Source organism: Abramis brama, assembly GCF_963993115.1.
Source record: "Abramis brama genome assembly, chromosome: 5".
NCBI lineage: Eukaryota > Metazoa > Chordata > Actinopteri > Cypriniformes > Leuciscidae > Abramis > Abramis brama.
In genome coordinates, this window is record NC_139967.1 from 1602501 (window position 1) to 1625000 (window position 22500).

The 22500-nt window shown below is 37.8% G+C and overlaps 1 protein-coding gene across 25 annotated transcripts in view; it reads left to right on the forward strand.

Annotated features, from left to right (window-relative positions):
- dnm1a (dynamin 1a) overlaps nucleotides 1-22500 on the forward strand; it is a gene marked incomplete at its 3' end in the record, with an annotated part of 101423 nt that overhangs the window by 24364 nt on the left and 54559 nt on the right. For 22 of the 25 annotated variants that reach the window (XR_014606236.1, XR_014606237.1, XR_014606238.1 and 19 more), the window contains exons 2-11: nucleotides 1779-1852; nucleotides 2993-3142; nucleotides 3255-3458; nucleotides 5760-5858; nucleotides 8584-8744; nucleotides 10111-10253; nucleotides 10553-10688; nucleotides 11371-11438; nucleotides 14723-14861; nucleotides 22139-22225. Coding sequence is in view for 9 of the 25 variants with exons in the window: in XM_084114593.1 (XP_083970719.1) it covers nucleotides 1779-1852; nucleotides 2993-3142; nucleotides 3255-3458; nucleotides 5760-5858; nucleotides 8584-8744; nucleotides 10111-10253; nucleotides 10553-10688; nucleotides 11371-11438; nucleotides 14723-14861; nucleotides 22139-22225 (1261 nt within the window). Of the gene's footprint in view, nucleotides 1-1778; nucleotides 1853-2992; nucleotides 3143-3254; nucleotides 3459-5759; nucleotides 5859-8583; nucleotides 8745-10110; nucleotides 10254-10552; nucleotides 10689-11370; nucleotides 11445-14722; nucleotides 14862-17897; nucleotides 18037-22138; nucleotides 22226-22500 lie in introns of all 25 variants that reach the window. The other 3 variants (XM_084114596.1, XM_084114599.1, XM_084114597.1) reach the window with 2 other exon arrangements.

A 22500-nucleotide genomic window follows, 5' to 3' on the forward strand; every position in this document is an offset into this window, starting at 1 on the left:
CTGTGGTGAAAGCCATCTGGAGGATCAGCTCGTCACACTGAGAGTGACGGAGGACGACACACACACACACACACACACACACACACACACACACCTACGACCGAACACACAACGCTTTCTCAACGTGTTTACTTGTGCAGAACTCACAGCCGTGTTGCTCGGGTGTTTCTCAGAGATAGAGAGCCGTTAATACTGCCTATAAATGAAGCATTTTCAGCCTGTCCTTTACTATCATGAGATTACAATGGAAAATGTCGTTTAATTAGGCTATTAAAAAACTAAAAATAAGCAAACTATTATAATGTAATGTTAATGAACATGCAGTGTGGCAGATATTAACATTTAAAATGTAATTTAATTTAATTGCAATTAAATTCATGTTTTATTTTAACATCAAATTATTTACGCACAATATTTCAAAAGATAAAAAATGTATCAAATTTTAATTAAACCGACTTTTAGTAGAATTTGGTCAAATTTTAGTAGAAATAATAATGCTATTATTTGTATTAATGAACATGCACTGTGAACTGCTATTAAAATTTAAAATGCAATTTGATTGCATGTTCTATTTTAACATTTATTTTGCAATGCACAATAAACATTATTTATCTGTCCTCACATTATTTTCAGCATCTTTTGCAATGCACACTAAACAATACACGATTTGCTACACATCACAGTATTTACACACAATATTTGTGCCGGTAACAAAACTGGATCCACAAATTCTTCATGTTCTCAGAGCAAAGATTAAAAATTACTCAAATTTTAATTAAACACAATTTTGGTAGAAATATTGAGCTATTGTAATGAACATGCCGAGTGACTGTTATTAAAATTTATAATGTATTCTGATTGCATATTCTATTTTAAAATTTCTTTCGCAATGCACACTAAACAATATTTATTTATTATTACATTATTTGATAAGATGCTGCACATCACATTATTTACAAACAATATTTGTGCCAGTAACAAAATTCGTCCCGCAAATTCTTCATAAAGGATTAAAAAATGCATAAAATTTTGAATTAAACCCAGTATTGGTAGAAATAATTGAGCTATTGTAATGAACATGCAATGTGACTGCTATTAAAATTTATAATGTATTCTGATTGCATATTCTATTTTAACATTTCCTTTGCGATGCACGCTAAACTATATTTATTTATTATTATATTATTTGATGTAAGTAAGATGCTGCACATCACATTATTTATGCACAATATTTCAAAGGATTAAAAACACATACAATTTTAATTAAACCGAATTTTGGTCGAATTTTAGCAGAAATAATCATGCTATTGTAGTATTAATGAACATGCACTGTGAACTGCTATTAAAATTTAAAATGCAATTTGATTGCATGTTCTATTTTAACATTTATGTTGCAATGCACAATAAACATTACTTATCTGTCGTCACATTATTTAGTTTCAGCATCTTTACTGTAGTTGAATGTTTCACTCTTACAAGAAAATATTCTATATTAGAACATTAAAGGTTCAGGCACTTCATGTTCAGGGAACGTCATGCACTTCATATGCTGGATAGAGATTATGCATCATATGCATTTTTCAAATTTGAAGCACAGTTTATGAATTAATCGGCTCATAAACATGTTATCACTAGAAAAGATTGAAGTATTGTGTATTCATTTAAGACATTTCTCCTACAGAACCTGTCTGGTTCTTTAAAGCTGAACTCTATAGAGTTGTGTACAGAAGAGTGTAGAATGATGTGCATGTCTGAGCATCTCTAACTCTGTGTCTCAGGGACTTCCTCCCGCGCGGCTCTGGCATCGTCACCCGCCGTCCGCTCGTCCTCCAGCTCATCAACTGCCCCACAGGTGAGTCCGGTCGCCTAGCAACAGCAGGGTAACATTACAGCACCACCACCTTCAGCGGGCCGGCGCTGGTCTGGGATCAGGTTTGACTGCAGAAACAGAACAAAGCTTTCAGAAACACTGCCATCTAGTGGAGCAGGTGTACTCTTGATTTTAACTCTTTAAACTCTACTGTCTACACATTTTGATCAACATGATGTTCTCTGGGAACATCAGAGCTGGCAGAGGAATCCTGGGAAAGTGCCTCAGTAGTCTCAGGATCCCCGGTCAGCTCCATCTGCGAACCCCATGACCTGAGACGCTCACCACGGGGAACCATCGCCATTGAAGATTGGTGTGTGTCCCCACCCGTGATGTAACGAGGGCAGGGATGCACACACCGCTTGTATTGTTGACTCGCCATATATATATATATATAGATATATGCTTGCAACAGTGGACAGACAACACCAGATAAGTCAATACACGACAGGAGCGCTTGCTGAAGCACTAAGCTAACTGTCGTGTGCCGGCGTCCCCTTACAGCTTCCATGTGTGCCGTCACACCAATCACGACTGGCTTCCCTCGAAAAGGCAACGAAGCATTTAAATATCATCTTACTAAGACATATAATTGGCAGATATTGATATTTATATGCATTTTATGTCAGTATCTAATACTGTTATAAAGATTTCATTGATTTACATTACAAGCATCAGACTTTCATCTTACTTTGTGTCATATAAATTTCTATATCTGGCAATAATATGTCTTAGTACGATAATATTTAAATGCTTAGTTTTATGATCAAAGCTCTGTAGTTTTAAAACATATAATGCAATGCATTTATATGCATTTTATGCAAGTATCTGTTAAACTGTTATAAAGATCTCACTGATTTACGTTACAAGCATCAGAATTTCATTGTAATTTTTGTCATATAAATATCAGCATCTGCAGCAAATTTCATATTTTTGCTCAGTTTGGGCTGTTTTTTCCTCCATATATGAGCTGTAAAAGCCTGGTGGATCAAATATGATGCTAAAAATGATGCTTTTTTATATATATTTTGTCAAAAAACTGTTATATTTCAAAGATGTTTCTCACTATAATTTCAGGCTTTAGTTTATGTGGTGTAATGATGTGTCTCTGTCTCCTCTCAGAATACGCAGAGTTTCTTCACTGTAAGGGGAAGAAGTTCACGGATTTCGATGAGGTGCGTCAGGAGATCGAGGCGGAGACGGATCGGGTCACGGGACAGAATAAAGGCATCTCACCCGTGCCCATCAACCTGCGGGTCTATTCGCCGAACGGTCAGATTACAGCTCTTAATATTCATGAAAGAAGCTCCGCCCACTTGGCAGAATCTGAGTGTTTGGGCTAGTCTGGATGAAGAGTGTGTGTGTGTGTGTGTTTCTCCTGCAGTGCTGAACCTGACGCTGGTGGATCTGCCGGGAATGACTAAAGTGCCGGTGGGAGATCAGCCGATAGACATCGAGCAGCAGATCAGAGAGATGCTGATGCAGTTCGTGACCAAAGACAACTGTCTTCTGCTCGCCGTCTCGCCCGCCAACTCTGACCTCGCGAACTCGGACGCGCTGAAGATCGCCAAAGAAGTCGACCCGCAGGGTGTGTGTGCGCACCTCAGCACATCATGCAGATTCATCCTGACATTCTGGAAAAGCTCAAGCGCTTCATTCGTTTTGCTTACATTTTATAAAAAAGGGTTTAAAAACAACACACACACACACACACACACACACGAGATAAAGTAAACGCTAACTGAAATACTATTGAAAAACTATTTTATTTCAGCTAGTTGCCAAGGCAAAATTTCCCATCTTCATTTAGTTTAACTTGATGTACTAAAATGAATAATTTTGTTTGACATGTTGCATATTCAGATATTCATAAAACTAAATATTCTGGGGGATATGGAAGTTTTGTGAAAATGATCAAAAATGCCGGCGGTGACTGGCAACTTAAAAAAATAAATAAAACGCTGGCATGGAAAGAGCAAATGTTCACTAGCGCAGTTTACTAATGTTTACAAATGAAACCTTAATGTAAAGAGTTCCCAGAAACTCAACTATCTTCATGAACTTGTGAACAGGCTTTGACTTTTAAATAGGAATGCACTGATATGAAAATTTTTACCGATATGATAACCGATAATTTTTTATATTTGAAAGCCGATAACCGATATATTGGCCGATAAATCTAAATCCAAATTGATGTTTGAGAGCCGGATTACAAAAGCAAAAGTCTCACCATTAAAATCCATGTCTCAAACACACAATTATGATGTTCTCATGATAATTTTATGTAGCCGATATGTTGTAGTTTCACATGTTTCTCTTAACTGTATTTTGTAAAGTGATTTCAATCATATTTCAATCAATTGGAAACCCTCATGTTGAATAGTCGCATCTGAAGAGTCTCAGCTGGAGGAAATAATACATTAATTATCGGCTTTAATATATCAGACACATTTTCTTATCAGCCCGATAACAACAACATTGAAAATGAACATATATCGGCCAGAGCATGTGAGTGGAGTGGAGCGGTGAGAATCTCCGCTCATCGCTCACGGAACTGTTCTCCGCTCCCCCGCTCAAAGCTACATCAGGCCGCTCTGCTCATTATCACTCAGCGCTCAACGAGGTTTGCTTCGCGCTCCACTCAAATCGCCCCCCGCTCGCTCCAAAAAAGGAAAAAATCTACATGTATTTCACTTTTAGCTTAGACCACAGCCTTACCTCCTAAAGAACTAACGAGTAACAACAACATTTTTCAAATAGAAATGTTTTATTTCAAATTACAGGCCTATGTAAGAAGGAATATAGCCTACACAAAAAGTCCTGTAAAATTAAACGAATAAATGGGCCTAATAATATAAATAAAAATTATATAAACAAAAATATGATACATTTTTTAAAAGTAAATTAACTATAAGGCCAGAATTTTGATAAGTGAACTTTTGCGCAACGCGAACAATTAAAATTTAAATTGGCTTCCATACACACAAACTGCTGTAAAATTAAACGAATAAATGGGCCTAATAATATAAATATTATTAAACAAATTCGGCTAAATAAAACGAACCATTAGGTCTACTTGAATGAAAAAACGAATTTGTTTGAATATTACGCTATATTTAATTTACACTTTGTTACAAGTTACCGTATTCAATTTGCTAACCTTTTGTTTTCTTCCCAGCGTGTTCGCGTAGCTCACGTTCATGCTTTCGAGAGATGTGTCTTTTGAGATTCCAAAATGAATCTTTGCTGACTGAAACGATGTCTCCACATTCGTCTTCTTGCACCACATTATCATTGTTAGTTAGTTATATTAATAGTACACCTGACCTGTATGACTTCTCATTTTCCTTTTTGAAGTAGCCTACTTTTTGAACTCCATTATTGAGCCGAATTTTGACTGAAAATAGTCTACTGTTGATGACTGTGCAAGACAGATGGATCCTGGTTTAGGTTTGACTGAGGTTTGACTGAGCATGCTTCAGACTCGTGGTGTCTACTCGTGGTGTCTGAGCATGCTTCTCCCCGCTCGCTCCCGCTCCACTCCGCTCACATGCTCTGATATCGGCCGAAACCGATATGGTGGCCGATATAACGCGCATCACTAATTTTAAAGGAAATATTCTCCTGAATGTGAAGTGTTTAGCAATTATTAACAGAAATAACTGGTGCTGCTTTAACTTCTGTTCGTGATGTGTGATATTTTCAGGTTTATTGGGGGGAAATACTTTACATATACAAAGATGCTGCAACGCACAACATGGCGGAATAAGTCCCGCCTTCTAAATTAAAGAGCCAATCACGCCTTAAAGGGACTGTTAAATATCAGTTGTGATGCATCCAAACGGTGTGTGTGTTCTCATGCGTTCTGTGTGTGTGTGTGTGTGAGCAGGTCAGCGGACTATCGGCGTCATCACTAAACTCGATCTCATGGATGAAGGGACCGACGCTCGGGATATCCTGGAAAACAAGCTCCTGCCACTGAGACGAGGTGAGGCGATCGCCCGGATTACACCATCATCATCATCATCATCACATCTATCAAAACATGCCCTGAAATCGTGATTCTCTCTTCAACGATTCCATTACAGTCACACACGAAACGCAACCATCGAACGAGTTCTGTATATAAACCGATAATGCTGAGAAAGATCCCTCAAACATTCAGATGCTGAAAACACTGTGAAGGAAAGTGTTTCTTTGCTCGCTTTATTACTTTATATATGCTTGTGTTTGGAAACAATTACATTCTTGTTTTGTTTTGACAATTGATTTGTAATTATCATCATTGTAATGCTCATAATTATATAGGTAATTTAATAAAAATGAAAAAATAAATAAATAATTATATTAATTAATTAATGATTTAATAATAAGAAAAAATATAGATGAAGAGTCGAATCATAATTCCCAGATTGTGAGCTCATTCATTATAAATAAAATGACTTTATTTATAAATATCACAAATTCATTGCTTATTTATTAATATTATTATTAAATATGTGACCCTGGATCACGTCACCAGTCTCGAGTCACACGGGTTTATCTGTGGCAATATCCAACAATACACTGTATGGGTCAAAATTATCTTTCTTTTATGCCAAAAATCATGAGGATATTCAGTAAAGATCATGTTCCATGAAGATATTTTGTAAATTTCCTACCGTAAATATATCAAACATGTATTTCTGTGAGTGAATGCAGCACAATCGCCAACATAAATGCACAACTTTAAAGGAGATTTTCTCAATGTTTCGATTTTTTTGCACCCTCAGATTCCAGATTTACAATAGTTGCATCTCAGCCAAATATTGTCCTATCATAACAAACCACACATCAATGGAAAGATTATTTATTCAGTGATCAAAATTGTGACCCATGTGACTGGTTTTGTGGTCCAGGGTAACATATATTTAAATAACTTCTCATTGGATGTCCTGAAATGAAACCGTTACAGTGAGGAGCCATTGAACTTTTGTATTTCCTTTTGTCCTAAAATATTTATTTACCCATGAGATTTTATGTTAATATTTCAATCATTTAACAGTGATGTTGGCTAATGGACACTTGATATGCAGGTAAAACAAAATATTGAATCTTTTTTGTTTTAAAATAATTTGTATGATTTAATTAACTATTAGGCTTTTATTTTCTTTGTAAACACTAGTGGAGAAAGACTCTAAATCACGTTTTCAGCAACATCTGTGACAGCAAATTTGACTTGGGGTAGTAAGTAACTACTAGTAAAAAGTATATTTGGTGAACTTGGTAAAAAAGTGTACTTACCATGGTAAACTGCAGATGAAGTGAAAGGAGTGCACAGATCTGGCCTCATGGTTTCCCTCTAGTGGAGAAACGTCTGTTAGAGGATCAGAAAGTCTTCATTTCAGTGACACATCTGGAAAAAACGTTGCTTTCTGTCTTTGCTCGGCAACAAAGGATATTTATGGGAAGCTCTTGGGAAGCAGTGTGCTGACGCAGCAGCTTTACACACGTCGGGTTTTCCCATCAAACGCGCCTCCAAAACCGCAAACATGCTTTAGAAGGATCCGACAGCATGAGGAACGAGAGCTTAACCTTTTAATCCAGACGTATTTCTTTTTCTATCTGTACTTCATATCTGCAGGTTTCAGCATCATCGGTTTAATGCCAGTTTCAAGAACTTTCCACCAAAATCAAATCCTGCTCAACACAGATATACAAATGAACAATGGACGCTTTTCACATTTCTGTACATTAAGTTTTTAAAAGGAGAAAATATAGATAAAAAAATCTATTTTGTAATATTAATACTGGATTAATACATTTTTATTTGTGAATACAATCAGTAATATATAACATTTCTGTTTGTATTAACCTTTTTTAACCCTTGTGTGTCCTTAAGGTTCTGTCTTTTTCATTTGTTTAGTTTTTTTGATAATTTTGTCTGTGTTAACATAATTTTTGTCAGAAGTGTGTATTTGTATTGGAATTTTCATATGTCACCCTAATTTCCTTTCATAAATCTATTTATACACAAAATAGTTCCACTCAGGACCTCAAGGACAAAAATGTCCCCATTGAAACCATTTTAGACCAAGGGCCATTTAACTATAAAATGATGCAATCTTTGTTAAGAGGCTTTCATTCTGTTGGCAAGGCTTCAAAATTAAAATTTGTACTATTTTTTTTACCAGATGGCACCATTTTCTCAGGTTTCGTACTCGCTTGCTGTATTATAGAGCCAAGTGGATCTTTAAAATGAGACCAAACTGAAGCTTTATTAAGAGTTTTTTGACACAGATATTTATGTCCTCTAAGGACCTCAGTCACTTTTTTTAAATCGACGCTCAAGGCTACGTGGATTTAGGACATTTAAATGCTAATGAAGGCCTTATTTTTACATTTAATTTACAATTAAGACGTTTTACGGATCCGCGGACACCCTGTAACCCATAGAAATAGATAAATACAGCGGTTTCTTCAAATAATTAACAAGGTCTCAGAGTAACAAACAGTAGCATATGCTAATCAACGCCAAGCTTCGATTCCCAGGGAAAGCGAGAACTGATCAAATGCAAATGTTTACCTTGAATCGCTTTCAAAGCGTCTGCCAAATACATAAATGTCTCAAACTCTGACAGAAATTACAAAGTCTGCAATCTGAGTGTGAACTCAAACATTTCTCATCAAATTCAGTGATCTGCATCTCTTCTGGTGTGTGTATCTGAGTCCAGGTTACATCGGTGTGGTGAACCGCAGTCAGAAGGACATCGACGGAAAGAAGGATATTAACGCGGCTATGGCTGCGGAGAGGAAGTTTTTCCTGTCTCATCCCAGTTACAGACACCTGGCCGACCGCATGGGAACGCCGTTCCTGCAGAAAACCCTCAACCAGGTGAGGCGATGTCGACGAGCCGCCAGACACAGCAGAAAACAAGGACGGAATCGCAGAATCCAGTCATTAAAATGGAATTGAGTGTCTAACATGGAATGTCACGGAATTTGGCAAATTTGGGATGAATTAATCAAAAGTAGGGCTTTACAATTAAAGGTCCCGTTCTTCGTGATCCCATGTTTCAAACTTTAGTTAGTGTGTAATGTTGCTGTTAGAGCATAAATAATATCTGTAAAATGATAAAGCTCAAAGTTCAATGCCAAGCGAGATATTTTATTTAACAGAAGTCGCCTACATCGAACGGCCCGTTTGGACTACATCCCTCGACTTCCTTCTTTAATGACGTCACTAGAACAGTTTCTTGACTAAGCTCCGCCCACAGGAATGCTCCCTCAACTCTACCGAAATTCGTTTATGTACTTGCGCACTTCTTATAACTTACTGTGTTTACTCAGCTCTTACGGTGATTTTCTGAAGTAAAACTGACTCTTCATCTTTTGTGTGATGTACAATAAACTTTATTAAACTCATCAGTATATGTTTGATCATCATTCGGACCTGGTCCGAAACAGCAGACTTGTAGGCTATTAATAAATAATGGATACATACAATCAGATGACAAATACGTTATAATAACCGTAATTAAACTACTAAACTATACCTGTTCCATCTCTATACAGCACTCTGACTCTGTAGGCATTATTGTCCGACTCGAAATGAACACCGTTACTGAGAGTTTCTGATATTATCATCATTCCGTGAGGTGATATTGTCCTGAGAGACTGAGCGCGAGCTCGTGAAGCTCCGCCCCCTGTGCCGGGAGCAGCAGCTTATTTGCATTTAAAGGGCACACACTAAAACAGCGCGTTTTTCTGAGCACCAAAAAATGACAATTTAAACATGCTGTAAAAAATGATCTGTGGGGTATTTTGAGCTGAAACTTCACACACACACTCTGGGGACATCAGAGACTTATTTTACATCTTGTGAAAAGGGGCATAATACGGGACCTTTAAAGGATTCGTTCACTTCAGAATTACAATTTCCTGATGATTTACTCTCCTCCACGTCATCCAAGATGTTCACGTCTTTCTTTCTTCAGATACGACTCCTCAGATGTTCCTTGATGCAACAATTTTATTTAATTTTTTTACTTGCAAGAGTCTGGACTGATATTCCGGCACAACTTGGCATTTCTGACTGGCTTTATTTCGTTGTGTTGTGAACTTATGTTTGCTATTTAAATTGCGTTGTGTTGTGCACCACTGGGCCACCGTAACACACACACTGAAAAGTTCATTATTTTTTTACGCAATATCCCAAAATTCCTTCACAAAACCTTCAACTCTCTGTCGTTCTTCTGCAGCAACTGACCAATCACATCCGTGACACGCTCCCCGCGCTGCGTGCGAAGCTGCAGAGCCAGCTGCTGTCCATCGAGAAGGAAGTGGACGAATACAAGAGCTTCCGTCCAGACGACCCGTCCCGGAAGACCAAGGCCCTGTTGCAGTCAGTCTCACTCTGTCCTTCACATTCAGCATGCTTTAGATCAGTGGTTCCCAAACTGGGGTACGCGAGGTGACAGAAGGGGTACGCCAGCAATCTTGCCGATCATTTAATTCAACCCTACATGAAAGGGTTCGTTCACCCAAAAATGAAAATTCTGTTACACTACGTGAACTCACTCAGTTCGCCAATCTAAAAAAGTTTGGGAACCACTGCTTTCGATTAAAGCATCTGCTAAATGCATAAATGAAACTGCAGACGCTGAATGTTCAGTGTGTGTGTGTGTGTGTGTGTGTTGTCAGGATGGTGCAGCAGTTCTCAGTGGACTTCGAGAAGCGCATCGAGGGATCCGGAGATCAGATAGACACGTATGAGCTCTCCGGAGGAGCCCGCATCAACCGCATCTTCCACGAGCGCTTCCCCTTCGAGCTGGTGAAGGTGTGTGAGCAACGATGGCCGCATTTAGACGAAAATTACTATTAAGACAAAAACCTTTAAACATTGATGATCAGAAATGTTTCCTTTAAATTGTAATAATATTTCACTGTTTTACTGTATTTACTGTAGAAGAAGAAGCTTCTTTCAAAAATAACCTTTAGTGTTGACCTTTAGTGTTGACCTTTAGTGTTGACCTTTAGTGTTGACCTTTAGTGTTGACCTTTAGTGTTGTACGTCTTCTGCAGTTTTTGTGTGCAGCTGCAATGACTACAAAACTCTTTAAGTTTTGTTCAAAGCATGTAAGACTCTGTCACTCATGAGTAACGGCGCAGGATTGTGTGTCTCCCTCCGGCCTTATGAGTAAAACATTCCACCTTCCTTTGCCTGGAAACACACTCTCACACACACACACACACACACACACACACACACACACACACACACACACACACACACAAACTCTCTCTCTCTCTCTCTCTCTCAAACACACACACACACACACAGTAAAACACTGTCTGCAACAGGAAGTAGCTGATCCACAGATCTGTTTTCTGTAGCTTGTAAAATCACTAGATTCATTGATCAGTCACGAGTTTAGATGCAGGTGCAGTTCCTCATAATCAACAGAGGGTCAAAATAAACTGTTCCCTGTTTAATTCAGTCACATGTTCTCCGTCCTCAGATGGAGTTTGATGAGAAGGAGCTGCGCAAGGAGATCAGCTACGCCATCAAGAACATCCACGGCATCAGGCACGTGTGTCCTGCAGTTCAGCTTACATCTCTGTCCCGCTCGTGTGTCCCGGGTCACACCTGGGGTCACACATGGGGTCACACCTGGGGTCACACATGGGGTCACACCTGGGGTCACACATGGGGTCACACCTGGGGTCACACCTGGGGTCACACATGGGGTCACACCTGGGGTCACACATGGGGTCACACATGGGGTCACACCTGGGGTCACACCTGGGGTCACACATGGGGTCACACCTGGGGTCACACATGGGGTCACACCTGGGGTCAAACCTGTGGTCAAATCTGGGGCACACCTGGGGTCAAACCTGGGGCACACCTGGGATCATACCTGGGGTCAAACCTGGGGTCACACATGGGGTCACACCTGGGGTCAAATCTGGGGTCACACATGGGGTCACACCTGGGGTCAAACCTGTGGTCAAATCTGGGGCACACCTGGGGTCATACCTGGAGTCAAACCTGGGGTCACACATGGGGTCAAATCTGGGGTCACACCTGGGGTCACACATCCAATCACAAACATCTCTGACTTCAGAGTCTCATCCAATCAGAGAACCAGGATGAGGGTTTTGTGATTCGATTCGTGACAGTAGCTGCGTTTCCATTACCCTTCAAATTGCGCAAATTGAAATTGCGAATTGAAAATACGCCCAATGGAAACACGTCGATTTCGCAAAAACTCCCATATATCGCAAAAAAGTTTTTATGCTCGCACGAGGTTTTTTTCAGGCAATTCGAAAAAGGAATATTTTACAAAACTGCAATGGAAACAGTTTTTTTGCATTTACAGGTCACATGACGTACGAAGACGAGACCGAGTTCTTCATTAAACCATAAAAGACAGAAATATCACGGGAATACTGGATTCTAAACCACAAAGAAATGCCACAATTTATCAAGAGCTTGAAGCAGATCTGAGGGAGAAACACTTAGAAACTCCTCATATGTGCCGCTCACAAGTCTAACTGCACGCGCCGCGCGATAAAATCCCTCTTCTCCATGTTAATCAGTGTTTGTCCTAACCGGCCGCGACGGCGACACGCGACGATTCTATTTTAGAAACGGTTTCTATTTTTCTGCGACGTCGCGCTGGAACAACAAACACAAAGTGTGGCGATGATAATCTCAGGTGCTGTTTATGTGCTTTATTTAATGTTAAAAGCGTGTCATGTGACTCTGAATATCATTTAGTGCTCCAGCTTTGAAGCTGTAAAAGCAACAGTGGATAATTCACCTCAGATCTTGAAATTAAACAAATGGAAACAAGAACGTTCAAACTGTGAACAAACAAGTGTATTCTTTGACAAAGATTGTTTTAGTAACTCAGTAGCCTGTGTGTTTTTAATAATGTTTAAATGGTGTAATATTTGTGAATTTGATTTTGTAGCAACTTATCCATTTTAATGCGAGTGCCGTTGAGATTACTCTCTGGTGCTGTGCACTCGCCGCGAGACTCCGCCCACACGCTGTTCTGATTGGCTGACTCCGCCCACACGCTGTTCTGATTGGCTGTGGGTTTTGATTGATTTCGACGCATCTCGCAGTCGAGTCGCGTCTAGTGTGGACAGACAAATTATTTGTCGCTGGAATCTTATCGCATCGGGTCTGGTTAGGACACGGTGTAAGGGTCTTTCCTTGCCATTGATGCTTAGATAAAATGCCTACGCCTCCTTCAATTAAAATAATATGGCTAGTGCGATGGCTGGGATATATGTAAATTTAAATACGTAAAGACTTTACGTTTTAGTCGCGTAACATCGGTTAATGGAAACATTGTCATTTTGCAATAGTTTTTTATCGACTTTTATAAAATATCGCAAAAGTTTTGCGCAAATCTGTAATGGAAACGCGGCTTGTCTGTATGTGTCTCTCCTCGCCTCTCGAATGAACCTCCGTCTGTAGAGTCTCTCATGTGACCATGTGACCTTTGGGCTTCAATAACCAACATGAGGCTTTATTATTGCCACATGTGTTATTTATGATCCTCCTTTTGTCCAACAATCTTTATTATGAGTTAACGTCTCACGGGTGGCGTCAGACGAGAGGGTCGACACTGAAAATACTTCTTTACATTGCTGTTATATGAACATATGCAGTTTCATGTTAATGTTAGAGTCTAATGTTAAGTTTTATTATCATATCTGCTTCTTATTTTAGTTTTAGTTGTGTTTTCCCTTATAACTGATATTTCAGACATGAAATAGTTAAAGGTGCTATATGTAGAATTGAGTAACTCTTGTTATTAGCGACACCGGTGGCCATTAAGTGAACTGCAGCAGCAGTTTTTTTTTGTTTTTTTGTTTGTTCTTTGATTAGGGGTTAAAAAAAAAGTTAGAAATATGTTTAGCAGTGATTTACTGTTAGCGAACATCCCGACGCCGTCCACTGCTGAGAGCGACGTTTAAATGAATATGTGAATATGTGCTGCTCTTTCCTCTCAATAACGCAATAAACACACAACAGAAATGAGAAACATCAGTTCAGAAAGCATCTGATCATAGAGATGTGGAGATGTTCTCGACAGATGAACTGATTAAAATCACACTGTTATGATAGTTTGATTATAAAGTATATTAGAGACTATAGACTATATAGATCTGACTATGCGAGACTGTAGTTTGAATGAATCTCTTTTCTTTGCACGACACATTGACATTACAGTCCAGAACGGCTCTTCCAGCATTATCCTGAACATTGTATAAGCATTAGTTTCATGTGTCAGTGAACAGAAGAGAGGCTCTTGGTGGAAAACACACATCTGCGATTTTCCCGCCAAAAACATCCCGAGTCCTAAACATAAAAATCAGTCGACAGGCTTTCAGAGACAAACTAGGAAGTCGGGAAAGGTCTCGTTTTTTATGTTTCGTTACAAGCTGTTCATTCATCGGCAATAAAAAAGTGATTAATACATGAAAATTCGTACATATAGCCCTTTTAAATTAATCAATTGGACTTAATTTGATAAGATACACATTAAGATTTTTTCCTTTTTTTCCACCCCTCATTTGAGTTTTAGTTGTTTTCCTTATATTTTAGGCTTCATTGATAATTAAATAATTAAATTGAACTTCAATTGATACAATTAAACAACTTGACAAATATGTTAAACTAACAATTGAGCTCCAGTTTAGAGCCATTGTTTCAGTTCTTCATTCATTTCTTATGGGCTGGGGAGGGAGTTTGTTGGATTAACGCTCTTCTTTCCACCCAATTTTTCCTTTTCTTTCTCTCCTCTGTCGTTCTTTTCCCGGGCCTGTCCGTTCTCTCTGGTCGGACAGAACTGGGCTCTTCACACCGGACATGGCCTTTGAGACCATTGTGAAAAGGCAGATCTTGAAGACTAAAGAGCCGTGCCAGAAATGTGTGGACATGGTCATTTCTGAGCTAGTCAATACCGTTAGGCAGTGTACTAAGAAGGTAAAGGCCTGGTGGAGGGGTTTTCCGTGTCTCCCATCAACCCAAACTATTGCTGTTATCCACCTGTGACCCCCCAGGGGGATTGTGGGTGTTTATCGTCGTGTATGTTCGTGTGCCTGAGCTTTGGACAGAGGTTCTGGGTGGAATGGCTTTGTGTACAGAGAGCCGTGGACGCTGAGGTTTCAACCGCTGGGTGATCGTAGTTAATCATTTGATTTCTATTTGATTTCGTAAAGAATTAACAGCATTTTTACTAGGGCTGCACGATATTCAAGACAAATTTGATGGCTTGTTAAATGTGATATTTCATTTAGAACTGAAAAACTGAAAATTATACAACAAACTGGAGCTGCACGATTTTGGATAAATTATTTATTACAATAATTTCGTAAAAAGTAAGGGTTAAGTAAGCATTAACTAGTTAACAGAGTTTTTACTAGGGCTGCTTGATATTTAAGGAAAATGTGATGGCTTGTTGAATGTGATATTTGATTTATTTAAGCAAATTCAAACATTTAAAAACTGAAAATTATATAACAAACTGGAGCTGCACGATTCTGGATAAACTGAGAATCACATTTTTGTTTTGTTTAAAATAGAGATCACGATTCTATGGAAGCTTGTTTCCGCCACAGAATAAAAAATAAAAAGATTATTGCGATAAAAGTCACAATTCTGACTTTTTATCTCAGAATTGCATGATATAAAGTCAGAATTGTGAAAAAAGTCAGTCTTTTTTTCCTTAGAATTGCGAGATATAAACTCGCAACTGTGTGTTATAAAGTCAGAATTACGAGATATAAAGTCGCAATTGCGAGTTTAAAAAAAAGAGTCAGAATTATGAGTTTATATCTTACAATTTTGAATTTATAACATGCAATTGCCACTTAATATCACGCAATTCTGACTTTATATCTCGCAATTCTGAGAACTAAAGTCAGAATTGCGAGATGAAAACTCGTAATTGTGTGATAAAAAGTCGCAATTATCTTTTAAAATGTTTTATTCTGTGGCAGAAACAAGCATCCATATGATTCTGAATAGACAACTAAATAACATAACGTCATTTACTAGAGCTTCTGACAAAATGTTAAATACTGCAGTCTATTTAAAAAATATATTTAATTAATTTGAATTAATTACTGAGTGAATGATTCAATGACTCTCTCATAAAGACTCCACATGTTTCATTACTGGATGAATCTGTGTTTTTGAACGAATCTCTTGAATGAATGATTCAATGACAAACATTTTTTAACAGTCACTTGTCGCCACCTACTGGTGTAACCATGCAATGATACAATCTTTATTGGTTAACTCTATTTTCATTGCTACCGTAGACATCAGTGTTAATATCCAAACTATAAACTTGTATCCCAGAACTTCTGTGATCATTTGAATATTTGTAACACAAAAATAATGATACTGTGTGATCGAAAAGACGCTGTTTTCATATCTATACATGACAACTGCTTTCTCTGGGTCAGAATGCAGATTTGAATGTTCGCTGTGATCGTACTTGTCAAAGTTTTCAATAGACGAACCGTTGACAATTAGGAATAAGATCGTGTGGGTGTTTGAATTGAGATTGTGATCTTTCAGCGCTTAATCGTGCAGCTCCGTAACTAACGTACTACAGATTTCCAAAACTGACCAACGATTTCATGCCATCTTGACCGGCCGAACTTGATCTATTCTCTTCTATCTGCATCAACATAAACTGATATGCATTGGTTCGGATGCATATATTTTCGATAATTTCAACATATTGTGCAGCCCTATTTTTTGCCGTTAAAATTATGTTTTTTTTTATTTTTTATTTTTTTCAGCATAACAGCTCAGAGCAAAGCCGTGCACATCAGCATCCAAACCCCGAGCTGACACTGTTCTTCATGAGTTCATCTAGCAGACCTCAGCGTCCAAACGCTCTGTTTATTTGAGACAGAAGCTTTGAGGAAGGCAGAGATGTGGCTAACGGCACTCAGAGATATTGATCAGTAAATCTAGTGCAGCTTCTCGAGGACACTTAGGCTAAATCACAAGTCAAGTCACCTTAATTTATATAGCGCTTTATACAATAGAAAATGTTTCAAAGCAGCTTCACAGTAATAAACAGGAAAGTAACAGAATTCCAATATCTCTCTGATTTACAAAATAATTTCTACAGTGTGTTCTGTTCACTTTGAACTTCACAACTTCAGAGTTTCAAAACTTAAAAACTCAATCAATTAGATACAAAAGAAATATAATATTGTCACTGTTGGCAGCAGAAAGGGCTAAACAAGGAACAGGTGAATCAAATCAATCAAACAATGAGTCGCTATGACAACAGATGAGAACATTCTAGAAACCATAGAAACAAAAAGGAAACACCACAAACAAAGAGTTACAAACTTAAAAGTTGATGAAAATGTTACAACTGAACGATATGAATATATAGCAAATGCCAACCGAGAGATTTTTTATTTTGTCGCAAAATGTAACTATTATCGCCAACTACTCCGAAATGGCAAGAAAACAAAAATTGCAACACATTAAAATAAGCATAAAAGACTGAAATAGTGTTTTATTGTAAAACATACTTTTTACAGTCCGTTACACTCAAATAATGCAACAAATATTAATATAACAAAAAACTTTAATGTACATAACTGACAAGAAGAAACAGCTAGATTTGAATTACTGTAATATTCTATTAAATATAATATCTTTTTTTATAAATCAGCAACCGTTACAACTGTAAAACAATCAGCAGAACAAATATACACAGTGTAATGTGTATAAAATCTATAATTATTAAAGGCTCGTATTATCAGCTCTTGGACTGCCTTTGGTTTGCGCTTCTGCTTTCTGAAGGCTTGGGTCTCGGCGACGGGTCGACGTCTCTTCGGCTCGCTGTCGGGTGGCTTGAGGAGAAACCAAATGTCTCACTTGCCTTCTCTTTCCTCTGTGCTGTCTATCTATCTGCCCTCCGACCCTGTCTATCTGTCATCCCTCCACCTCTTCTTCTCTTCCTCCATGACTCTTCCTCTGCAGGACGGGCCTGTTTACCCCTGACCTGGCCTTTGAGGCCATAGTGAAAAAGCAGATCCAAAAGCTAAACGGGCCGTGCCTCAAATGTATAGATATGGTTGTGAGCGAACTCTCCTCCACCATTCACAAATGTAGTGAGAAGGTAAAGAGGAACGAAGCTCCGTTCGTCCACGTCTATCTTAAACGTACGGATAGACCGATGGCTGGACTTAATAGCGAAAGTCGTAGATGTGAATGTAGTTTTGTTTATTCTAAGGTGGTAATATTATAAATATGATGTTTTTAGGGTCTGAAACAATCTCAACGATAGTTTAAAGGAAGAATGAGTATTTTGTCATCCTTTACTCACAGGTTCCAAACCTCTTTAAGTGTGTAAATGATGACAGAATAACAATAACATCAGGCGTATATCAGTGTCTGCATGTGCAGATTCTGTAACAGGAATATGTGAAATATCAAAACATGTCCAGGTCATATTTAACCTGAAATCAGAAGACAAATTAATCATATACAGTAGTGGCCAAAAGTGATGCCCAGCCAAGGACAATTTACATCTTCATCCTTTATTTCAAATATTATTAAAGACTTTGTAAGCATATTGAGTAATTGTGCTTGGAGTCGATTGTTTTGTTTGTGATAATAACACAATGAAACATGACAAACAAGAACCAGTGAAATATTAATAACTGATAATGTTGTAGTCAGCTTTTTGTTCTTCTATGCATTTTTTTGCATAATAAAATAAAACCTGTAGCTGTAGTTTCTTTGCCTTTTTTAAACAAATAATTTTGTCAGATAAATACCTAAACCAAGTTTAGTGTTTTGATCTTCCCTCATATTTAATTTGTAAAATATTTGGCTACACTTTATTTTAAGGTGACGTAGTAACATTGTAACTACTCGAATAAGTACTGAGTAATATTAATGAACTATGTACTTACTATAGAGTTACAGTTAGGGTTTGGTTTAGGCTTAGTTACTTATAATTATGCATAATACACTGTAGTTATTATTATAGTAAGTGCATGTACTAACATGTAACTACGTCACCTTAAAATAAAGTGTTACCAAATAATTTCCTCATATTTTTAGGGTTTAATCTAATTTTTAGGGCAAATAAAAACAAATATGGCATCCGGGCGTCACTTTTGGCCACTCTACTCTACTATTTTATTAATATTATAGATTTTATTATATATATATTATATATATAGCCTTTTTTGTTGTTGTTTTTGTTGCAATGTGACATTATTTTAATGCCAAATTTCGATGAGAGAATAAATGAGCCAAATCTGTGATTTGTGTGAAATAAAAATGACAAGCACTAAAATTGAAATTAAAACTGCATATATAAAAATAAAAACATTCAAAATATTGATAAATACTACACTACACTCTAAAAATGCTGGGTTGTTTTAACCCATGTTTGGGTCAAATATGGACAAACCCAACCGTTCGGTTTAAAATTGAATTAAAAAATTGTAAACCAACGTTTGTGTTTGTCTATATTTGACCCAAACATGGGTTGAAACAACCCAGCATTTTTTAGTGTAGTGTGTAGTATAAAGAAATACTAAAATAACACTGTTACACATAAATCAACATGTTCTCAAATTTAGTGCAGAACAGATTTATTAGGATTCATCAGTCCAGCAACGATCGGTCTATCCTTACCACTCAGATTTCATCCTGGTTTATTTTGTCTGTGTCAATTTAATTTACTAAGTATTTGTGTCGTTTTTCACACAACAGTAGCCGTAGACATTTGATCCAAATTTGTTTTTGTATTAATAACGCATGCTCCCTCGTATGGCCCCTTTTTTTCAGTGTGTTTTTCTGTCGGATGTGTGTGTTTTAGTTCTAGCGTGAGAATAAGGACTCTCGTATTATAACTGATGCTTCGAGCTGGAAGGTCTTCTTACACCAGCAGACTAACAGTCATACATCTCTGTCTCTATCTCTCTCTCTCATTCCCTCTCTCTCATATCATTTCATCATCACACGTGTCCCTCAGAAATACTCTGCTTCTGTGGATTTGGACTGTATGGAGTTTTGTGTCCAAAAAAAACATGTTAAAGTAATGGCTCATGCAAAAAAATAAAAAAAATAATCTGTCATTATTTGCTCACCTTCACCTTCCAAATTCATATGTTGTTGTTTTTTCTAAAGCGCAATATGACATTTTTTTTGAAAAATCTTCAAGCTCCTAAATGGACTCAAAACCCCTCATGAAAGTATCATACAAGTATGATAACATCAGTCAGTATCACTAGTTTTCTGAAGCTTTGTGTGAGGAACCAGATCCAAAATGAAGATGTTATTTGCTCAATTCTCAAATCCTGCATATTCAAACATATGGATCACATGCATTGGTAAATAAGGTAGAAAATACAATTATTCAGTCCGTCCTTTTTGGAGCTTGACAGTCGAATAACTTGTTGTATGAGAAAGAGTTGCATGAAGGAATTAGGACAGAAAAAAAAGAGCAGCTTACGTGTTTGGAAGGACACGAGTAAATTACGTAATAACGTAATAAATCAAATGGCTTAATATATGCAGCATGTCGGTGTGCGAGTTCCTCTGAAGGTTGAAGGATCGCAGTGTGAATCCACACAAGGACTCAACCCTTCTCCTCTCGTTCTCTCTGTAATCTTCATCTCTGAGCTCGTTTGTTATGCCTGTTCGCTCCTCTAGAAACACTCATTTCTACAGAACCCTGATCATGTGATGTTTCACTGCTAGACGCCCATCACTGCATCCCAGTGCGAACCTAAACTCTGCTGGTGTAGTTTTTGCGATTGTATGTTTGTGGGTGTGTGTGTGTGTGTGTGTGTGTGTGTGGGTTGATTTATTTAATTCTACACTGGCTTCAAGTTCCAATGCATCAGCAAGCAAACACAGATCCTGACTGTGTTCAGATTCGGATAACATTTATGTTGCAAAAATTGCAGTATTCAAAATCAAATCACTATTAACTTTCTTAATACTCATTCCTGGTCTTATTGTGAATGATTCATCAGCATGATTCATGTGCAAAACTCTTGGTATTTGGTTAAATGTCAGGGATACACGATATATCGGCCACCATATCGGTATCGGCCGATATATGTTCATTTTTAATGTTATCGTTATCGGCCCACAAGAAAATTTGGCCGATATATTAAAGCCGATAAATAATGTATTATTTCCTTCAGCTGAGACTCTTCAGATGCGACTGTTCAACATGAGGGTTTTAAATGATAAAAATACAGTTTAGTATTTTGTCTGCAAGTCTGTCATATCGGCTACATGAATTTATCACGAGAACATTATAATTGTTTGCTTGAGACATGACTTTTAATGGTGAGACTTTTGTTTTTGTAATCAGGCTCTCAAAAATTATATAAAAATTTGGATTTAGATTTATCAGCCGATATATCGGTTATCGGCTTTCAAATATGAAGAATTATCGGTTATTGGTATCGGCCAAAATGTTCATATCGGTGCATCCCTAGCTAAATCACTGGACATTGCAAAGCCAAGAGGCTCACAGCTAACTATTTTAATGCATTGAACTTTAGAGTCATGTGACATGCTGTATGTTTGTGCACAGGGCCTATAATTAACAAATGCCAGTTGACGAGTAAATGAAACACAGTAAACACAGTCGGTTAAGTCTTAAGTGAACGTGAACAGTTGAGAAAGTAAACACGTGTGTATCAGTGTATTAGATCCATGCATTCGCTCTTAAAGTGACAGCAGCCTAATATTCCTGCTGCCGTCTGTCAGTAATGATAAATCACTCACTGCTCTTGGCTGAATAACTTTTGTAACTTTAATAAGGATTCATCAGTGTTTAATTTATACAGTGACTAGTGTTATTTTACATTTGATTAGCATACTTCATTCAATTTCTGTACCTGAAAATTGTCAGGTGTCGCAACTGTTTCATGGCCGGTAAAACATATTTATGGCCGCTAAATTTTACCCGGCTATTGGTATGTGTGGCAGAAAGTAAGTTTTAGGCCCTGTCTGTGCATATGAACATGATTGACATGCATGCATAGCCTATATATTGCAAGAATAGTGTTCTTTATGCTGATACTGTGATTTCACAGACTTTGCAACAGGTTTTCTCTCAATAATAGCTTCATTTTAGAATCACGCTCATTATTAAGTAAAGGGTGTAGTGATCACCTGTTGCAAACTCAGTGTGTTGGTCGTATGGTTTATTGGCATCACAAGCGCGTGTGATTGTGTCACAGTTGGCCCAGTATCCCATGCTGAGAGAGGAGATGGAGCGGATCGTCACTCAGCACATCCGAGACCGTGAGAGCCGCACTAAAGATCAGGTGAGTCCCGTCCCGTCACGAGATCTGAACGTGTTTCATCCTTCCCTCGGGTCATTCTGACCCGGATTTTTAATTTTTTTTTAATTAAAGAGTTCATCAGAGGGGTCCACGACTTTTATCGCACTTGAACCACGAATACACACAAAAAATTTAATGGATTCGATGAGTTTTGTGGTTGAAATTTAAAAAAGTAACAAATCCTTCACTCGCGGGTCAATTTGACCCCCTTAGGAATGAATGGGATGTGAGGAATGCTTCAGTACACATAGAAAAAC